The 18873-nt window shown below is 45.3% G+C and overlaps 1 protein-coding gene and 1 non-coding gene across 2 annotated transcripts in view; one reads left to right on the top strand and one right to left on the bottom strand.

The window, feature by feature from the left end:
- Positions 1-1287: 1287 nt before the first annotated feature.
- Positions 1288-1451, bottom strand: LOC123604741. Its single transcript, XR_006715473.1, has one exon. It is a non-coding gene; the product is annotated as a U1 spliceosomal RNA (small nuclear RNA).
- A 4665-nt stretch (positions 1452-6116) lies between these two features.
- The window catches only part of RAP1GAP2 (RAP1 GTPase activating protein 2), a 225711-nt gene continuing 212954 nt past the window's right edge, over positions 6117-18873 (top strand). Inside the window, exon 1 of the mRNA XM_045487735.1 lies at positions 6117-6181. Within this exon, the coding sequence (XP_045343691.1) occupies positions 6132-6181 (50 nt within the window). The 5' untranslated portion in view covers positions 6117-6131. The remainder of the gene's footprint in view (positions 6182-18873) is intronic.

The following is an 18873-nucleotide window of genomic DNA, read 5'->3' as shown; positions in this document are numbered from 1 at the left end:
TTTTCCCTAGCTTTATATTAGCTTTATCACACATGATGCTCCTCATTTTGCCTTATATGTACCACTTCCTACAGCCAGTTCTTTTCAATATGTTTTATTAGAGAAGTAGTAGAATTACACTTTAGAAAGATTGGGAAATAAATACAGTAACAAAAAATGTGCCTGTAATCATATGGTCCTAATGCAACTACTGTCACTTTTGTGAATTATCTTCTAGTGTTTTCATACCCATGATGACTCACCTACTTGTTTTCATGCCATAACTGTCTGATATTTTCCACCACATTGGATCATAACTTTTCTTTCATGTTTCTAAAGGGTCTTTATTGTTTTGGAACCTCTTAAAGATAGTTGGCTATTTGTACTTAGTTTTTGCCTTTTATTTGTTAGAAATAAATTATTACTTTAAAATGACTTTTTAGAGGGGCGCCTGGGTGGCTCAGTCAGTTAAGCTTCCAACTCTTGACTTGGGCTTGGGTCTTGATCTCACAGTTCATGGGATGGAGCCCCGCGTCAGGCTCTGTGCTGACCATGCAGAGCCTACTTGGGATTCTCTCTCTCTCTCTTCTATCTCTGCCCTTTCCCTGTGCATGCTCTCTCTCTCTCTCTCAAAATAAATACATAAACTTAAAAAAAATAGGACATGTTGATGCTTAAAAAACCAAAAACCTCCTCCTCAACTTCTCTGTCCAAAGTTTTCCATCATTAACAAGTTCTATGTGTACACGCACACACACACACACACACACACACACACACACACAGTTTGTTATTTTTAAGACACTGATATCATCATATAGCACCATATCCTGATTTGCATTTTGCTGTTTTCACTTGGAAATATCCTAAAGGTCAGGAAATGTTTTCATTTGCTACTCAATGCCTATGCATTTAAAAACATTATGTTTTCTCATCATTCACTGTAGAATAATTAGGAATTCTAGATAAGCAAATATGTGAAAACAAATTTGTCCATTTATATCTCCCAGTCATAACAACTTTTAATATTTGTCATTACAAATTTTTTTTAATGTTCATTTATTTTTGAGACAGAGAGGGAGGGAGAGAGAGAGAGAGAGAGAGAGAGAGAGGAAGGGAGGGGCAGAGAGAGAGGGAGACTCAGAATCTGAAGCAGGCTCCAGGCTCTGAGCTGTCAGCACAGAGCCCGACGTGGGGCTCAAACTCATGAACTGCGAGATCTACAGTACAGTGCATCCATTTTCTTATTGTTTGATAATCAGGTGGTTTTTACTTTTTAATGTTCTTTTTTTCTTCTTTTTTTTTCTTCAGGGGAAAGCGCAAACGCAGTCCCCCACTACCACAAATTATGCAGTCGAGTTTCCCACATTTGAGGAAATCTCAGGGGTCAGCACATCCCGAGTGCAAGGGATAAGCCTCGCCCTGGGAAAACCACCTTCCTGATCACGGTATCTCCCCTGCCAGGTAAATATTACTTTTTAATGTTCTTAAACAGTCATGTGATGAATGTCCTGGTAGCTTAATCATTTGAAAAGTGACTTTCATGGGCTCTGCACTGACAGCAGAGAGCCTGCTTGGGATTCTCTCTCCCCCTCTCTGTCCTTCCTCTGCTCATGTGCAGTCTCTCTCTTTCTCTCTCTCTTAAAATAAATAAATGAACTTAAATTGACTTTTATTGCATTTTTTCTTATTGTACCTATTTATTTAGAAAAATAAGAATAGATGGATAAGAAAAAGAATAAAATAAAAATCATTATGACTTCACCTACCCATACATAAATCACCTTTTTTTCATTGTAGTGACACAATTTATTTATTATTTTATTTTATTATATTTTTATTTACTTTCTTTTTTTTTTCAATGTTTATTTATTTATTTATTTATTTATTTATTTATTTATTTATTTTTTGGGACAGAGAGAGACAGAGCATGAACGGGGGAGGGGCAGAGAGAGAGGGAGACACAGAATCGGCAACAGGCTCCAGGCTCTGAGCCATCAGCCCAGAGCCCGACGCGGGGCTCGAACTCACGGACCGCGAGATCGTGACCTGGCTGAAGTCGGACGCCTAACCGACTGCGCCACCCAGGCGCCCCTATTTACTTTCTATAATTTATGTATTTTTTATAATTTACATCCAAGTTAGCACATGGTGCAACGATGATTTCAGGAGTAGATTCCTTATGCCCCTTACCCATTTAGCCCATCCCCCTTCCCACAACTTCTCCAGCAACCCTCTGTTTGTTCTCTATATTTAAGAGTCTCTTATGTTTTGTCCCCCTCCCTGTTTTTATATTATTTTTGCTTCCTTTCCCTTATGTTCATCTGTTTTATATCCATAAATCACCTTTTTATTTGTTCTTATAGTTCTTATAGATGTTTCTAACAAATATATCAATATACTGGTTCTTTATGGTAACTTCTTTTTATCTTTAAAAAATTTTTTTTAAAATGTTTTATTCATTTTTGAGACAGAAAGAGACAGAGCGTGAGTAGGGGAGGGACAGAGAGAGAGCGAGACACAGAATCCGAAGCAGGCTCCAGGCTCTGAGCTGTCAGCACAGAGCCCGACGTGGGGTTTGAACTCACAAACTGCGAGATCATGACCTGAGCCAAAGTCGGACGCTCAGCCGACTGAGCCACCCAGGCTCCCCTCTTTTTATCTTTTTTTGAGAGAGAGAGGCAAAGGGAGAGAGAGAGAGAGAGAGAGAGAGAGAGAGAGAGAGAGAGAGGAGGAGAGAGAGAGAGAGAGACAACGAGAGAGAATCTCAAGCATGGAGAATTTTAGCATGGAGCCTGACTTAGGGCTCGAACTCATGACACTGGGATCATGACCTGAGCTGAAATCAAGAGTCAGACGTTCAACCAACTGAGCCACTCAGGTGCCCTGATTTTTTTCCTTTTAAAATATACATTGATTTTTTTATGTCAGTAAAAGTTTTCCTTAGTAGCTATATAATATCCCATCATATGGACATGGTTCTTAATTAACCTCCTTTTGAACTTTTGTGTTGTTTCTAGTTTTTCTCTACTGTAAACAATGCTGCAATGGACAGTCTTCTACAGAGGATCTTTTTTTCCCACCCACATTTTTAATTATCTCCTTAGGATGGATTCCAAAAAGAGAAATTATTGAGTTAAGAGACATGTACACTTGATGGCTTTTGATCATGCCGTCAAGTTGTCATGTTCCATAGTTGGACCAACTTGTACTCCTACTTCAGTCATGATTAGGACTGCCCTTCTCCATACAAACCCTGAGTGGGATAATTAAAAATAACAACAACCAGCTGTTCCAAATCTGACAGGTAAAAATGGTATCGCATTTAAATTTTTGAGTACGTAATTTCTAGCAGGATTCAATTTTTATATGTGTCCACTAGCTATTTATATATCTTCCCTGAGTTGTCTGTTCACGTCAACTTATTTTTCTACCAGAATGTTCATCATTCCTAATTGTTTTGTAATAAAAACTGTCAATATTTTAGTTTTCGATTGTAGTAAGGTACACATAATACAAAATCTGCTATCTTAACTGTTTTTAAATGTACAGTTCCGTGTTTAGTCACACTGTTGTGCAAACATCACCACTACCAATTTCCATAATTCTTTTCATCTTGCAAAACTGAATCTCTCTGTCCGTTAAACACTAACTTCCCATTCTTCCCCTCTTCAGCCCAAGACCCTAGCAACCACCACTCTACTCTCTGTCTCTATAAATGTGACTACTTTAGGTACCCCATATAAGTGGAATCATACAGTATTGTATTTTTGTGACTGGTTGCTTTCACTTAGCATAATGTCCTCAAGCATCATCCCTGCTGTAGCACATGTCAGAATTTCCTTCCTTTTTAAGGCTGAACACTATTCCATTATATGTCTATACCACATTTTGCTTATCTATTCATCCATCCATGGAAACTTGGGTTGTTTCCATCCCTCCACTATTGTGAACAATGCTGCTAATTATGAACGTATACAGGCATTTTTTATTTTATTTTATTTTATTTTATTTTATTTTATTCTATTTTATTAACGCTTATTTAGTTTTGAGAGAAAGAGACGGAGCGCGAGTGGAGGAGGGGCAGAGAGAGGGAGACACAGAATCCGAAGCAGGCTCCAGGCTCTGAGCTGTCAGCACAGAACCCGACGCGGGGTTTGAACTCACAAACCGTGAGATCATGACCTGAGCTGAAGTTGGACACTTAACTGACTGAGCCATCCTGGTACCCCTATAGGCATATATATTAAAAACACTTAAATTTGGGGGCGCCTGGGTGGCTCAGTCGGTTAAGCATCCGACTTCGGCTCAGGTCACGATCTCACGGTCCATGAGTTCAAGCCCCGCGTCGGGCTCTGTGCTGACCGCTCAGAGCCTGGAGCCTGCTTCGGATTCTGTGTCTCCCTCTTTCTCTCTGCTCCTCCCCCGTTCATGCTCTGTCTCTCTCTGTCTTAAAAATAAATAAACATTAAAAAAAGAAAATATTAAATATGAAAATATATAAAAAAACTTAAATTTGACATTTTGCCTTTAAATTTTGCTTATCATGTTTTTGTGATTTGCTAAGGTTAAATATTTTTATTTTAGTCAAAACCACTGATCTTTCTTTATAGCATCTGACATTGATGTCAAGCTTAAAAAATCCATCCCTGGGGTGTCTGAGTGGCTCAGTCGGTTAAGCATCAGACTCTAGATCTTGGCTCAGGTCATGACCTCATGGGTTGGTGAGACTGAGCCTCAGGTCAGAGTCCATGCTGCCAGCGCAGAGCCTGCTTGGGATTCTCTCTCTCCATCTCTCTCTGCCTTTACCCTACTCTCTCTCTCTCTCTCTCTCAAAATAAATAAGTAAACTGAAAAACTATCCATCCCCACTTTAATACACAATGATAATACTATATATTTTTTCTGGTCCTTTATGTATATTAATACACACATTTATGATTCATTTGAACTATATTTTATGATTTGAAATAGAGACTTTACCCCCCATAAATGGTTAACTAATTGTCCCATCACTATTTCCCCCACCATTTTGAAATACATATATCACACACACACCTTTGGGGATGTTTCTAGACCTTCTATTTGTTTCCTTGGTTTCTCTGTTAATTATGCTGGGGAAACTTAAAGAAGGAATGCTCAAAGGCAATTGCTAGGTTCATAGTACACTTGAAGGTCAAAGGCAAGCTGCCCACTTACCTTGTCTGTATTTCCTTCCCTGTTTTCTTTTACGTGATGCTTCTGTGTCGGTTACATTCTTCATCCCCTGTTGCTTCCTGTCACTTCTTTAGACAAGGCTGACAGTCCCTAAGAGGTAGGCAAGTTCCCAGGATCTTCACACTGGAGGCCGGGTGTTTTCCTCTCTGCGCGTTTCCCTCCTACACAGGCTGTGCGTTGTCCTGGTATAGGAGGCAGATGAATTAGGACGTGACATGTGCAGACAACCTGTACATTTATAAACATTTCTGAAACTCAGCTCTTTCAAACTAGCTTGAGAAGCATGCTTTTACCATGTTGTGGGCCAGACTGGTCTCTGCTCAACTCCAGGAATGAAGATCTCCAGGGGCGGAAGTAGCTTGAAGCCTGCGTGGAGCTGGTCCTGGAGCGGGGCAGCCTGCAGGCCAATGCCTTACTGTTTTAACTACTGTCACTTTATTTCGTGTGTGTGTGTGCGTACTGTCCCTTTAAAATATTTTAGTAATCTGTAGGGCACACCAGTTTTATGTGTGCAGAGTAATTTAATTTTTTATGCATAACTTTCTGGGAAGGTAGAGCAGGTGTCATAAACGAGAGCGGCCTCGTCACGGCGATCCCGGTTTCCCTCGCAGAACTCCGAGAACCTGACTCCTCGCGCAGTGCTCCAAAGAAACCCGGCTCTTGGGCACCGGCGGGCTGTGGCCTCGGCCGCTGCGGCGCAGGAGTGCGCAGCTCCAGCCGGAGTCGGCTCCAGGGGCGGGGCCGCGGGGCCGCACGGCCCGGGCTCCAGGCCGGGGCGCGTCTCGCCCGCCCCGCCCGCCGGGACCCGCGCCGCGCCCAGCGCCCCGCGCCCGAGAGCGCGCCCTCGGCACTGGCCTGCGGCAGCGGGAGTCGCCTCCGCCCAGCGGCCCGCGGCGGGCAGGGAGCGGGCGGGCGGCCGGGCGGCCGGACGAGGCATGGCGGGCCGCCGGGCGCCGGGGGAGAAGCGCTGGCAGCTGGTGCGCTGGTGAGTGGGCGCCGGGGGCGGAGAGGGGCGCGGGGCCTGGTGCGGGCGGGAACCCGCGCGCCCTGCGCCCCGAAGTCCGGCTGGGCGCGGGAAGGAATGGGGCGCCGGCCCAAAGTTTCTTCTCGAGCTGAGGCGGCGGGGCCGGGTTTACGGAGCGGCGCAAGGATTGCCCGCTCGTAAGCATCCCGCGTCCCCGCGCGGGGTCTTTGCGGCTCTCCAGAGAGATGGGCGCTGGGACCGGGGACCCTGACCCTGACGTCAGGCTTTGGAGGGACCCCGCTCTTCCTTCCACAGGCTCATAGGCAGGGTTTTCCTCCTTCCCTTTTCCCCACCTCTGCTTTCCGATTTGTGCAATGGGGGGTCCCCTGCCTGCCTCCATTTCCGCTGCTTTGGTCGGGTCGCGGAATTGGGCCCCAGGGGGCACAACGCACAGCTCTCAGCTCCCCTGTTCAAGGAGATGCCCCTGTCCACCTACACAGGGATCTCTGAGGGGGCGGCATTGGGGTTGGGGGCTTGGAGATGGGAGCGTCGGAGGTGAGGAACGCGATCCCTGTGTAGGTGGGTGGTTGCCCCTACCCTCACCGCAGTCCTGCCTAGGCCTTTGGGTATCAGGTTACCTGACTGCAGGCTGAGCGGGTTTCAGACGCATCACCGGGAGTCACCCGGGTTGGGCCTGTGTCCGAATGTTGACGGCTGCTGCTTCAGCCAGAGGCCTGACCTCTGCTTAGCGGGCGTTAGAATGCAAGACAGCCTGCTCAGCCCACCCCTGCTCTGGGGAGGACTCGAGAAACAAAGGAGCGTGTCTGGCCGGGACCCTCCTCACCCCACATCATCCCACCCGCATCAGGACCAGGGCCATCTCTGAAGTCACCTTCTGACACATGGCACCCGGTATGTTTTGTAGCAGGAATACAAATAGCAATAATGTCATCAGCAATAACAACCTGGGCGTCCTAAACGCTTCCTGCTGGCTCCAGGACCCAGGTGTTGCAGTGACTCTTCACAGTGATACTCAGAGGAAGGTATTAGCACCCTCATTTCACAGATGAGGAAACTGAAGCTTGCAGAAGGAAAGTGGTTAGTCAAGACCACCCAGCAAACAAGCCCACGAGTCAGAGTTTGTATGCAGTTCTTGCCCAGGGGGTTAACCGCTCCTCTGTTTTGCTTATTTTCTGGATCACCTGTCCCACCCAGCCTGGCCATACATCCAAGTTCACCTTGTCAGAAAATCCTAGCAGGTCCGGACGGGAGGGGGACATTGGGTTTCCAGCCTGCTCAGGCCACCTCTGCTCGGGGAGGATTCTAAAAATCAAAGTCCAAATAGTCAAGATTATTATTTGGCAGTTTAATTTTCAAATGAAACCCCAATACATAAATCAAAGTAGAGTTAATCTGTTTGAAGAGTTGGTGGAGAGCTGGCAGTTACCCAGTGTCCTCTCCCTGGGAAAGAGGCACCACTCTAGAATTCCAGGGCCTCCCAGATCAGTTTGCTTAGTTTAATTCTTTCCCTGCTTCACCCAGGAGGAAATAGGAAGTTTAAAAGGGGCAGAGCTTGGGGGTGCCTGGGTGGCTCAGTCGGTTAAGCAGCCGACTTCGGCTCAGGTCATGATCTCACGGTCCGTGAGTTCAAGACCCGCATCGGGCTCTGTGCTGACGGCTCAGAGCCTGGAGCCTGTTTCAGATTCTGTGTCTCCCTCTCTCTGACCCTCCCCCGTTCATGCTCTCTCTCTGTCTCAAAAATAAATAAACGTTAAAAAAAAAATAAAAAAAAAAATAAATAAAAGGGGCAGAGCTTGGATTCCTGCTCTAAATCTCTTTGCTTCTCTGCCTTGGTACTGCTTGGTTGGGTTGGATCTTGGGCTGAACCCGATGATGCATTAATTATTGATTATTGTTAGTGCCCTAGTTAGGTTTTGGGTTGCCTTTCACCCCCAGGTAAAAGCTCATTGCCGTGAAAAGTTCCTGAAGATATGACTTGAATGGTCGGGCATCTTGGCAGGGAGCACTCTTAGGGAAAGACACACTCTGATCATCGTGGCACGCTCCCAATATGACCAGCCTTGGCCCCTGGTCCCAGGATTGAGTTAGTTTGCTCCACTCAAATAGGTTTCAGAGAAAAAGGGGATTTATTGGCTCACAGAACTGAGAAGTCCAGGGACTTTTCACGTTTCAGGCACAACTGCTCTTAGGTGCTCAAATGTCACCAAATAATGCTCTAGGTTCTTTGTTCCTCTGCTTTCCTCTGTTTTGCTTTTTTTCCCTTGTGAAGGCAAGTTGGCTATCAGCAGCTGTAGGCAGCTCTCAGGTTAGCAACCCTCATGGAAAAAGCTCTCCTTTCTCAGTAGTTCCAGCCAGAGTCTCAGGATGTCATCTCATTGGCCTGACTTTCCTTGCATGACCATCCCTGAGCCAATCACCGTCGGCAGGGAGATGGACTGCTCACATTAGCCGGGCTGGGTTGTGTGCCCACTTAGGGCACTGAGGGCTGGGGTCAGCTCTACCCCAACCACAGAATTTTGAGTGGTAGAGAGGGTGATGAATGGTAAATTATTGGGCAACAAAAACTCATGCAAACCCACAATAATGTTGAAAAGGCAAACTAGAAACTGGATAACAATATTTACACAAAACAGGCTAAATGTTAATATGTTAAATATAAGAAGTGCTCTTTTTAATTTATTTATAAATTTAACAAAAAAAAAAAAAAAAAAAAAAAGAAGAGAGGGAGAGAGAGAAAACACCACAGACTGGGTGGCTTAAACAATAGACATTTATTTTCTCAGAAGTCCAAGATCAGGGTGCCAGCATGGTCAGGCTCTGGTGAGAGCCCTCTTCCGGGCTCACAGATGGCTGCCTTCTCACTGTGTCCTCAACATGATGAGAGAGCACACAAGCTCTCTGGTGTCTTTTCTTCTAAGGACTCGGATCCTATTGGATCAGGGCCCTACTCAACCGTAGTTCCACAAAATTCCTATCCTTCATATAGTTTATTGGGGGGAAGGGCCTCAATATATGAATTTGAGGCAGAGGCGAGGGGATGGGGATGGGGACACAAACACTCAGTCCATAATGCTTACCTAGAAAAACTTGGGAGTCTAAATAGTGAATGATTCAGACTCAACACCTGGAAGCTGGTGGATGCTGCTCAAGGTCTCACTGGGGGAATAACGTCTGAACATGAGCCAAGGGAGCCAACTTTGGAGCCCAAGTGTGGGACACCACTGCAGAAACAGCAGATAACAGAACAAAGACCTTCCCGCTGCAGTTTACTTGTCCATGGGGCTGTGCAGGACTGGCATTCAACAGTGCCACCTTGTGGTGTAGGGAGGAAGAGCAATAGAGGGCTGCTGACTATAGTTCTCTCTACATCTGGTATTTCAGAAGCAGAACTAAGTAAGGCTCTGGGGTTTTTGGAGCATTCAAAAGCAAGATATTAAACCTTATAATAATAGAGGTTAAGGAGGATTCAAACAACTAATTAGAAAAAAAAGAGATACAAACACATTCATATCCTAAGCTATTGGTATAGTCTTGTACCAGTTCCATAGGAAATAAATGCATCTGTAGAGCTGTTGAACAACTTGGTAATAAAATTTTTCCTGCTGTTCAGATTGGTTAATCTTTTCATATGTTCACGGGACATAAGAGTATAGACACACCTAAATAACCACAGAATATGGGGTGAGACTTTAGTGGTTCTTTAAAAAAATAAGATGCAGGGCGCCTGGGTGGCGCAGTCGGTTAAGCGTCCGACTTCAGCCAGGTCACGATCTCGCAGTCCGGGAGTTCGAGCCCCGCGTCAGGCTCTGGGCTGATGGCTCAGAGCCTGGAGCCTGTTTCCGATTCTGTGTCTCCCTCTCTCTCTCTGCCCCTCCCCCGTTCATGCTCTGTCTCTCTCTGTCCCAAAAATAAATAAACGTTGAAAAAAAAATTTAAAAAAATAAGATGCTTCAAATGCTTTTTAAAAATGAAAAGGTGGAATCACCCTTTAAGGTCTAACTGCGGTAAATTACCAAGTTCAGGTTTGTGGGAGAATTAGAATCTCTTGAGAATTAGGATATTTAAAAAACCATATCAATAATCTGTTGAAATGTATGCTTTAAAAAAAATAGTGGCTTAAATTGATATTACTGCTCAGTTTTTTTTTTAATTTTAAAAATGTTTATTTATTTTTGAGAGAGAGACACACACAGAGCACAAGCTAGGAGGGGCAGAGAGAGAGGGAGACACAGAATCCGGAGCAGGACCCAGGCTCTGAGCTGTCGACACAGAGCCTGACGTGGGGCTCAGACTCACAAACCATGAGATCACGACCTGAGCTGAAGTCAGACGCTTAGCCCACTGAGCCACCCAGGCACCCTGTACTGCATACTTGTTAGGCTCACCAAATGCTGGAATATTTGTGACGCCAACCACTGGTGAGGATGAGGAGTAACAGGGAACCTCAAAAATTGCTGGTGGGAATGCAAGATGGGTACTTTGGAAGATGGTTTGGTGGTTTGTTACAAAATTAAGCATAGTCTTTTTTTTTTTTTTTTTTTTGGCCTGAGAATCAACTTTTTATTTTTATTTTTTTCCTTTTCTTTTTTTTAAATTTTATTTTTATTTTTTTTTAAATTTACACCCAAATTAGTTAGCATATAGTGCAACAATGATTTCAGGAGTAGATTCCTTAGTGCCCCTCCCCATTTAGCCCATCCTCCCTCCCACAACCCCTCCAGCAACCCCCTGTTTGTTCTCCACATTTATGAGTCTCTTCTGTTTTGTCTCCCTCCCTGTTTTAAAATTATTTTTGCTTCCCTTCCCTTATGTTCATCTGTTTTGTCTCTTAAAGTCCTCATATGAGTGAACTCATATGATTTTGTCTTTCTCTGACTGACTAATTTCACTTAGCATAATATCCTCCAGTTCCATCCACGTAGTTGCAAATGGCAAGATTTCATTCTTTTTGATTGCCGAGTAATACTCCACTGCATGCATATATATATATATATATATATATATATATATATATATACCACATTTTATTTATCCATTCATCCATCGATGGACATTTGGACTCTTTCCATACTTTGGCTATTGTTGATAGTGCTGCTATAAACATGGGGGTGCATGTGTCCCTTCGAAACAGCACACCTGTATCCCTTGGATAAATGCCTAGTAGTGCAATTGCTGGGTCGTAGGGTAGTTCGATTTTTAGTTTTTTGAGGAAACTCCATACTGTTTTCCAGAGTGGCTGCACCAGCTTGCGTTCCCAAAGCATAGTCTTACCGTATGATCGAACAATCACACTCCTCAGTATTTACCCAGAGGAGCTGAAAACTTATGTCCACACAAATACCTGTACATGGGTCTTTATATCATCTTTATTCATTGTTGCTAAAACTTGGCTTCAACCAGGGTGTTCTTCAGTAGGTGAATGGATAAATGAACTGGTACAGCCAGACAATAGAACATTCTGCACTAAGGAGATATGAGCCATCAAGCCATGAAAAGACATGGAGGGACCATAAATACATATAACTAAGGGAAAGCAGCTGCATGCTGTATGATTCCAACTCTGTGACATTCTAAGGCAAAACTAAAGAGACAGTAAAAAGATGAGTGGTTGCCTGCGGTTTTGTGTGTGCAGTGTGGGTGGGGGGGGGGATGAGTAGGCAGAGCACAGAGGATTTTTAGGGCAGTGAAAATACTCTGCATGATATTATAATGATCGGTATATATAAAAAAATATCCTCATGTTCATTTACCTTTTCAGAAAAGCCCTCTTCCATTGGACTTTCCTCCAAACTCTCCATAAAGTACCAAAAATGAAATGAGAATTTGCTTGGGTTTATCAGCACAGGTTGTTAAATATGTATGCTTTTCAGCATTCCCATTATGTCTGAGAGCCTGTGCTGGGCCCTGCCCAGTTTCTGATGGTGGGGCCTTAGAGTCGGGGAGGGAGCTAAGCTTTGAGGCTAAGGCTGTGTAAGTCATTGAGAGGTGGTGCAGTGCGCACTGGCAATGTTCTTTGTACTGGCTGCAGAGTATTCCATAATTTCTGGAATGGTCCATAGGAACATAATTTCTCTACCCAGCTTCTGTTGATGACCTTTTATGGTATTTTGAACATTTTGATATTAGACACTTTAAACCTATTCCGTAAAAACATGTGCAGAGGTAATGGTTGCATATACTTTTCAAAGTAAAATTTCAGGGGCACCTGGGTGGCTCCGTGGGTTAAGCATCCAGCTTCAGCTGAGGTGATGATCTCACAGTTCAGGAGTCCAAGCCCCCCATCGGGCTCTGTGCTGACAGCTCAGAGCTTGGAGCCTGCTTCCGATTCTGTCTCCCTCTCTCTCTGCCCCTCCCCCAGTTGTGCTCCGTCTCGCTCTCTCTCTCAAAAGTAAACGGTAAAAAAAAAAAAAAAAAAAAATTAAAAAAAGTGAAATTACAGAGTAGAAGCATGTGCACATTGTGAAAGATCCTGCCAAGCTGACCTCCAAAGAAACTGCCCTTTTATATTATCTGCAGTGATGTGTGAGATCCCACTTTCCGCACAACTTTGCTCACACTGGGAATTAACAGACTTTTAAGTCTTGGCTGGTCTCACCAGTGAAAGAATATTCTCTCTTGTTCTTGTACTTTTCATTGCTTTAAAACTCCTTTTTTTTTCATGTTTATTGGCCTTTTGTGTTTCTACTTTTGTAAACTATTCATTCATTTCCTTGGCCCTTTTTTCCCCTTCTACTGGTTTGCTCATTAAATAATTTTTTTCATGTCGATCTGTAAAAGCTCTTTGTTTATCATGGGAATTAGGTTTTTTTTGGCAAGTTTTATATTTTATTTATTTTATTTTTTATTTAAAAAATTTTTAATGTTTATTTATTTTTGAGACAGAGAGAGACAGAGCATGAACAGGGGAGGGTCAGAGAGAGGGAGACACAGAATCTGAAACAGGCTCCAGGCTCTGAGCTGTCAGCACAGAGCCCAATGCGGGGCTTGAACTCATGGACCGCGAGACCATGACCTGAGCTGAAGTTGGCCGCTTAACCGACTGAGCCACCCAGGCGCCCCTGCAAGTTTTATATTTTAGCACAGTTTTAGATTTACAGAAAAATTGAGAAGATGTACAGAGAGTTCCCATACACCCTACACTCAGTTTCCCCTGAGCATCTTACATGAGTATGATACATTGTTACACTAATGAACCAATATTGATGGTATTATGAACTAAAATCTGTAAATTATTCAGATTCCTTAGTTTTCCCTTAATGTCCTTTTTCTGTTCTAGGGCCCCATCTGGACACTGCATTACCTTTACTTGTCATGTCTCCTTAAGCTCCTGTTGGCTGGGACAGTTTCTCAGACTCTCCTTGTTTTTGATGACCTTGGCAATTTTGGGAAGTACTGATCTTTTTGTAGAACGTCCTTCAATTGGAATTTGACTGATAGTTTTCTCATGATTAGAGAAAAACCTTCATAATTAGGGGTTATGAGTTTCTGGACCACAGGGATGGGGTGCCATTTCATCACATCATATTAAGGGTACATACAATCAACATGATTTATCACTGTGGACATTGACTTTGGTCACCTGGCTGAGCTAGTGTTTGCTGGGCTTCGCTGCTGGAAGGTTACTCTTTCCCCTCCCCCTTCCCATAGAGTACGCTGGAAGGAAGTTACTATGTGATGTTCACATTTAAGTAGAGTGGAGTTGTGGTCTGTTCCCTGGAGGGCTGAGTTTTTATGTATATTGTTTGGAATTCTTCTGCATGGAAGATTTGCCTCTTTCCCCCATTTATTTATTTATTTTTTAATTAATCGTTCATGTCAGTGCACTCATGGATTTTTTTAAATAAGATCTTTATTAAAATAGAATGCACATATCCTACAACGCACCCACTGAATGTGTAAAATTCAATGGTTTTTAGTATTTCACAGAATTGTGCAACCCTCACCATAATCAATTTTAGAACATTTTCATCTCCCCGGAAAGAAACCCTCCAGCCATTAGCATTTCTCCATCATCTCCATCCCCTTCCAACTCCCGTCTCACCCCTTCTACCCACTCCCAGCCTTAAGCAACACGAATCTACTTTCTGTTTCTATGGATTTGCTTATTCTGGACATTTCACATAAATGGAATCATACAGTCTGTGGTCTTTTGTGACTGGCTTCTTTTGCTTAGCCTCACGTCGGCAAGGCTCAGATTTCAATAGCTGCCTGACCTACCCGGGTGTTGAACTGAAAAAATAGGCTTAAGCTGTAAGGTGCCTGACCTCTTTCTCTTTTGGTGATGGGTCACATCCTCTTGAAGGTGTCACCCCACCCCCACCACCTGGGGCCTGTTTCTCCCAGCCACTCTTACCCTTCCTCCTCTCATTCCCTTCCACTTGTCCCTGACTGTGCCCAGGGCTCTTGACTCTTACTCTCCCAGGGATAATCTGAGAAGCTGGTTCTTGCTCAAGTTTGAGCAACGGTTGAAAGTGACTTACAGGGTTGAGCTTCTGCAGTATTTAATCTCCTCCAGAATTCAGTTCAACAGAATTTCAGGTACATGGCAGCTAAATAGGGGATATATGTGGGGATGGGAGTGTTCTGTTTTTGCTTCTATTCAGTCAGTGTGGTCCAATACAGCAAATACGCTAAGTTAACAAATTGGATTCGTTAATAGAGATAATCCGTGTCCGAGCATTCTGTGAAGGAAGCTCCCCAAGGATGTAATGAGTAGATCACTGTTGCTGTTGTGACTTTGACAGGCTTGGCTTTGGGGAGAGGATGTTACGGGAATTTCAGAGATGATCAGACACAGTCTTTACGCTTAGCAGGAGACAGACAGGCACATAAATAATGCAGGTACAGGTGGGCAGAGAGCAGTGTTGTGATTGAGGTTAAGCAGAGCCTCCCTGGAGCCCTGGATCTTGCATTCTGGTTAGAGGACCGGGGACAGATCCTTACAGGCAGTGTGGTGTGAGGAGTTGAGGCAAGGTGGGCAGGTCTGGGTTAGAGATGGAGGGAGGGCAGTTAAAGTCAGAGCACAGCCTGAGCCAAGGCTCTGAGGTAAGAACAGCCAGGACAGGGGCGCCTGTCGGTTAAGCGTCCCACTTTGGCTCAGGTCATGATCTCACAGTTCATGGGTTCGAGCCCCGTGTTGGGCTCTGTGCTGACAGCTCAGAGCCTGGAGCCTGCTTTGGATTCTGTGTCTCCGTCTCTCTCTGCCCCTCCCCTGCTCTCTCTCTCTCTCTCAAAAACAAATAAACATTAAAAAAAAAACAAAAAAAACCAGGCAGGACATGTTTGGAGAAGGACAAACAGATGAAGAATGCGGAAGCCCATACATGTAAATGTGGGGGCGGTGGCATGATACAGTAGGAAAGACTGGAAGAGAACAAAGTGGGGAAGAGATTGGGCTCTTGGGTGAACAGTTTGGAAGATACCTGAATGCATTGGGGAGGCACTAACATTTTTGGGCAGGGAAGGAGCTAACAAGGTCTGTGTCGGGAAGTGGGGGCTGGTATGGGGGAGGGAGAGACCCTATGTACGTGGAAGGGACTGGTTAGGAGGACACTGGATGCCATGAGCTGACAAGGAAGGCCAGCCTCTGCTGCTTCCTGCATGTGTGACCTTGGACAAGTTCACTTCTCTCCCCTGGCCTCTTCTTCCTTATCTCTAAAATGGGATCAACCCATTCCAAGGTTTTTTTTTTTTTATTTTAAAAATTAATTTATTTCTTTTGAGGGAGGGAGGGAGGGAGAGAGAGAGAGAGAGAGAAAGAGAGAGAGAAATCCCACATGAACAGGGAAGGGACTGAGAGAGAGGGAGGACAGAATCCCAAGCAGGCTCCATGCTTTCAGTGCAGAGTCTGACACGGGGCTTGATCCCATGAACCTGAGATCATGACCTGAGCCCAGATCAAGTTGGATGCTTAACCCACTGAGCCACCCAGCTGCCCCCATTCCAAGGGGTTTGATATGAGGCTTAGAGGGTGTGGGTTTGTCTGTCGTACGTAAAGCATGTAAGACCTGTGACTTGGTGACGGCCGATGAGGATAGTGGGGAGGGAAGGCGATAAAGACGATCACATGACGAGGACTTCCTGAACATTTTTCATTTCATCTTTGCAACAACCCTTTAAAGTGGGTGTTATTGTTACTCCCATTTTACAGACGAGGCATCTGGGACTCGTGGTAGCTGAGGTGGTTTGTATTCCACATAGAGGCTCAGGCCAGTGGTGGATGAGGAGAGAGCTTGGGTGGGGATGGGTCCTGAGTCAGTCTACTTCTCCCTCCGCCTGGGGACCTGTGTGTGCTTGGTGGGGTCAAGGACAGCCCTGTCATGGTCTTTCAGCCTGGAAGTGAGGGGATGTCGCCGAGGAGCCCAAGGGTGGGGAAAGGCACAGAAACTTGTCATCGGAATAGGATGGGATTAATCAGGGTGGGCTTCCTGGAGGAACCAAGTTTTGAACAGGTTTTATAAGAGGGGAGTCATCTTGGGGCAGGAAGCGTATCACAAAGGAAGGTCATGTTCCAAACTGATGTCATGATCTTCCCTCCCAAATCTGTTCTTGTTTAGTGCCAACTGCCTTCACAAACTCGGAACTGGGAACAACTGTGCTGCCTGTCCCCCACTTCACCCTTGTCCAGCCCGTCACCAGGCCCAGCCAACACTGCCTCCTTAGCTCACTGAAGGGTCCTCCCTCCGTCTCCAACACTGTGTCCCTATACAAGCCACCACGGTCCCATCTGGACCTGACAGCCCTGCCATTTTCCACCCACCAGCCTGGATGATCTTCCCCAAATGCCCAACGGATCGTGTTGAAGAGAATGAAAGGAGACAGATGCTCTGATGTGGGAGGTCCAGGAGCAATACGAGCCCTCTGCTCTCCAGCACCCTGCCTTCTGGGGGCTCCCCTCCCCCAGCGAATAGCCTGTGTTCCATTCACTGGGCAAAATCACAGCAGCTGCACAATTGAGTTGTTTTCTTCTTCTTTTTTTTTTTTTTTAGAGGTGGGGAGAGACAGAGAGAGAGTGGCTCCACCCAGTGTGGAGCCAGACCCGGAGCTCGATCCCACAATGGTGAGATCATCACCTGATCAGAAATCAAGAATTGGGCCCTTAACTGACTGAGCCACCCAGCTGCCCCATGGTTGTTTTTTCATAGAACTTGGTGTAGTTTGTAGTTTCTCTCTCTCCCTCTCTCTCATACACACACACCCCATCTGGAATATGCTATACCTCTTCTGTATGAAAACATATGTTGTTAAAAGTCACTCTCCCATGCCTGCATTTACCAAGTTCTCCTTCCTCCCCACTGAGGTAACTATTCTTATTAGCTCTTGTGTTTTCAGAGTTTCTACATATAAAGATAAACAGGGGCGCCTGGGTGGCTCAGTCGGTTGAGCGTCCGACTTCAGCTCAGGTCACGATCTCGCGGTCTGTGAGTTCGAGCCCCGCGTCGGGCTCTGTGCTGACAGCTCAGAGCCTGGAGCCTGTTTCGGATTCTGTGTCTCCCTCTCTCTCTGACCCTCCCCCGTTCATGCTCTGTCTCTCTCTGTCTCAAAAATAAATAAACTTAAAAAAATTTTTAAAGATAAACAAATATGAATTCGTATTTTATTCCCTCCCCACTTTTAACATAAATTATACATACTGCTATTTCTTTCTTTTTTTTAAGTTTATTTATTAGAGAGAGAGAGAGAGGGAGAGCAGGGCAGAAAGAGAGGGAGAGAGAGAATCTGAAGCAGGCTCTGCACTCAGCAAGGAGCCAGATGCGGGACTCAAACTCATGAACCGTGAGATCATGACCTGAGCAGAAGATGCTTAACCACCTGAGCCACCCAGGTGCCCCCATACTGCTATTTCTGCACTTGATTTTGTCCTCTTCACCATGTATCTTGGGGCTCAGCTCATGATCTCACGGTTTGTGAGTTTGGGCCCTGCATTGGGCTCTGCCTGGACATCTCGGAGCCTGCTTGGTATTCTGTCTGTCTCTCTCTCTCTGCCCCTCCCCTCCTTATGTTCTCTCTCTCAAAATAAATACAAAAAAAAGTTAAAGAAAAAAAAGAAAATGTGGTGTCTCTGTGCAGCAAAAGAATTAAAAAATGCAACCTATAGGGCGCCTGGGTGGCTCAGTCGGTTAAATGTCCGATTTCAGCTCAGGTCATGGTCTTGCGATTCATCAGTTCGAGCCCCGCGTCGGGCTCTCTGCTGACAGCTTGGAGCCTGAAGCCTGCTTCAGATTCTGTGTCTCCCCCTCTCTCTTTCTTCCCCTCCCCCCACTCATGCTCTCTCTCCTTCTTTTTATTCTTGAGAGAGAGAGAGAGAGAGAGAGAGAGAGAGGCAGAGCGTGAACAGGGGAGGAGCAGAGAGAGACAGAGACACGGAATCTGAAGCAGGCTCCAGGCTCTGAGCTGTCAGCGCAGAGCCTGACACGGGGCTCAAACTCATGAACTGTGAGATCATGACCTGAGCCGAAGTCGGACGCTCAACCGACTGAGCCACCCAGGTGCCCTCCCCACCCAATTTTTTATTTTTTTTTTAATTTTTTTTTCAACGTTTATTTATTTTTGGGACAGAGAGAGACAGAGCATGAACGGGGGAGGGGCAGAGAGAGAGGGAGACACAGAATCGGAAACAGGCTCCAGGCTCTGAGCCATCAGCCCAGAGCCCGACGCGGGGCTCGAACTCACAGACCGCAAGATCGTGACCT

Source organism: Leopardus geoffroyi, chromosome E1 (assembly GCF_018350155.1).
Source record: "Leopardus geoffroyi isolate Oge1 chromosome E1, O.geoffroyi_Oge1_pat1.0, whole genome shotgun sequence".
In the NCBI taxonomy this organism is placed as follows: Eukaryota; Metazoa; Chordata; class Mammalia; order Carnivora; family Felidae; genus Leopardus; species Leopardus geoffroyi.
The sequence above is the reverse complement of the archived record's forward strand: the minus strand, read 5'-3'. Positions and strand labels throughout refer to the sequence as shown.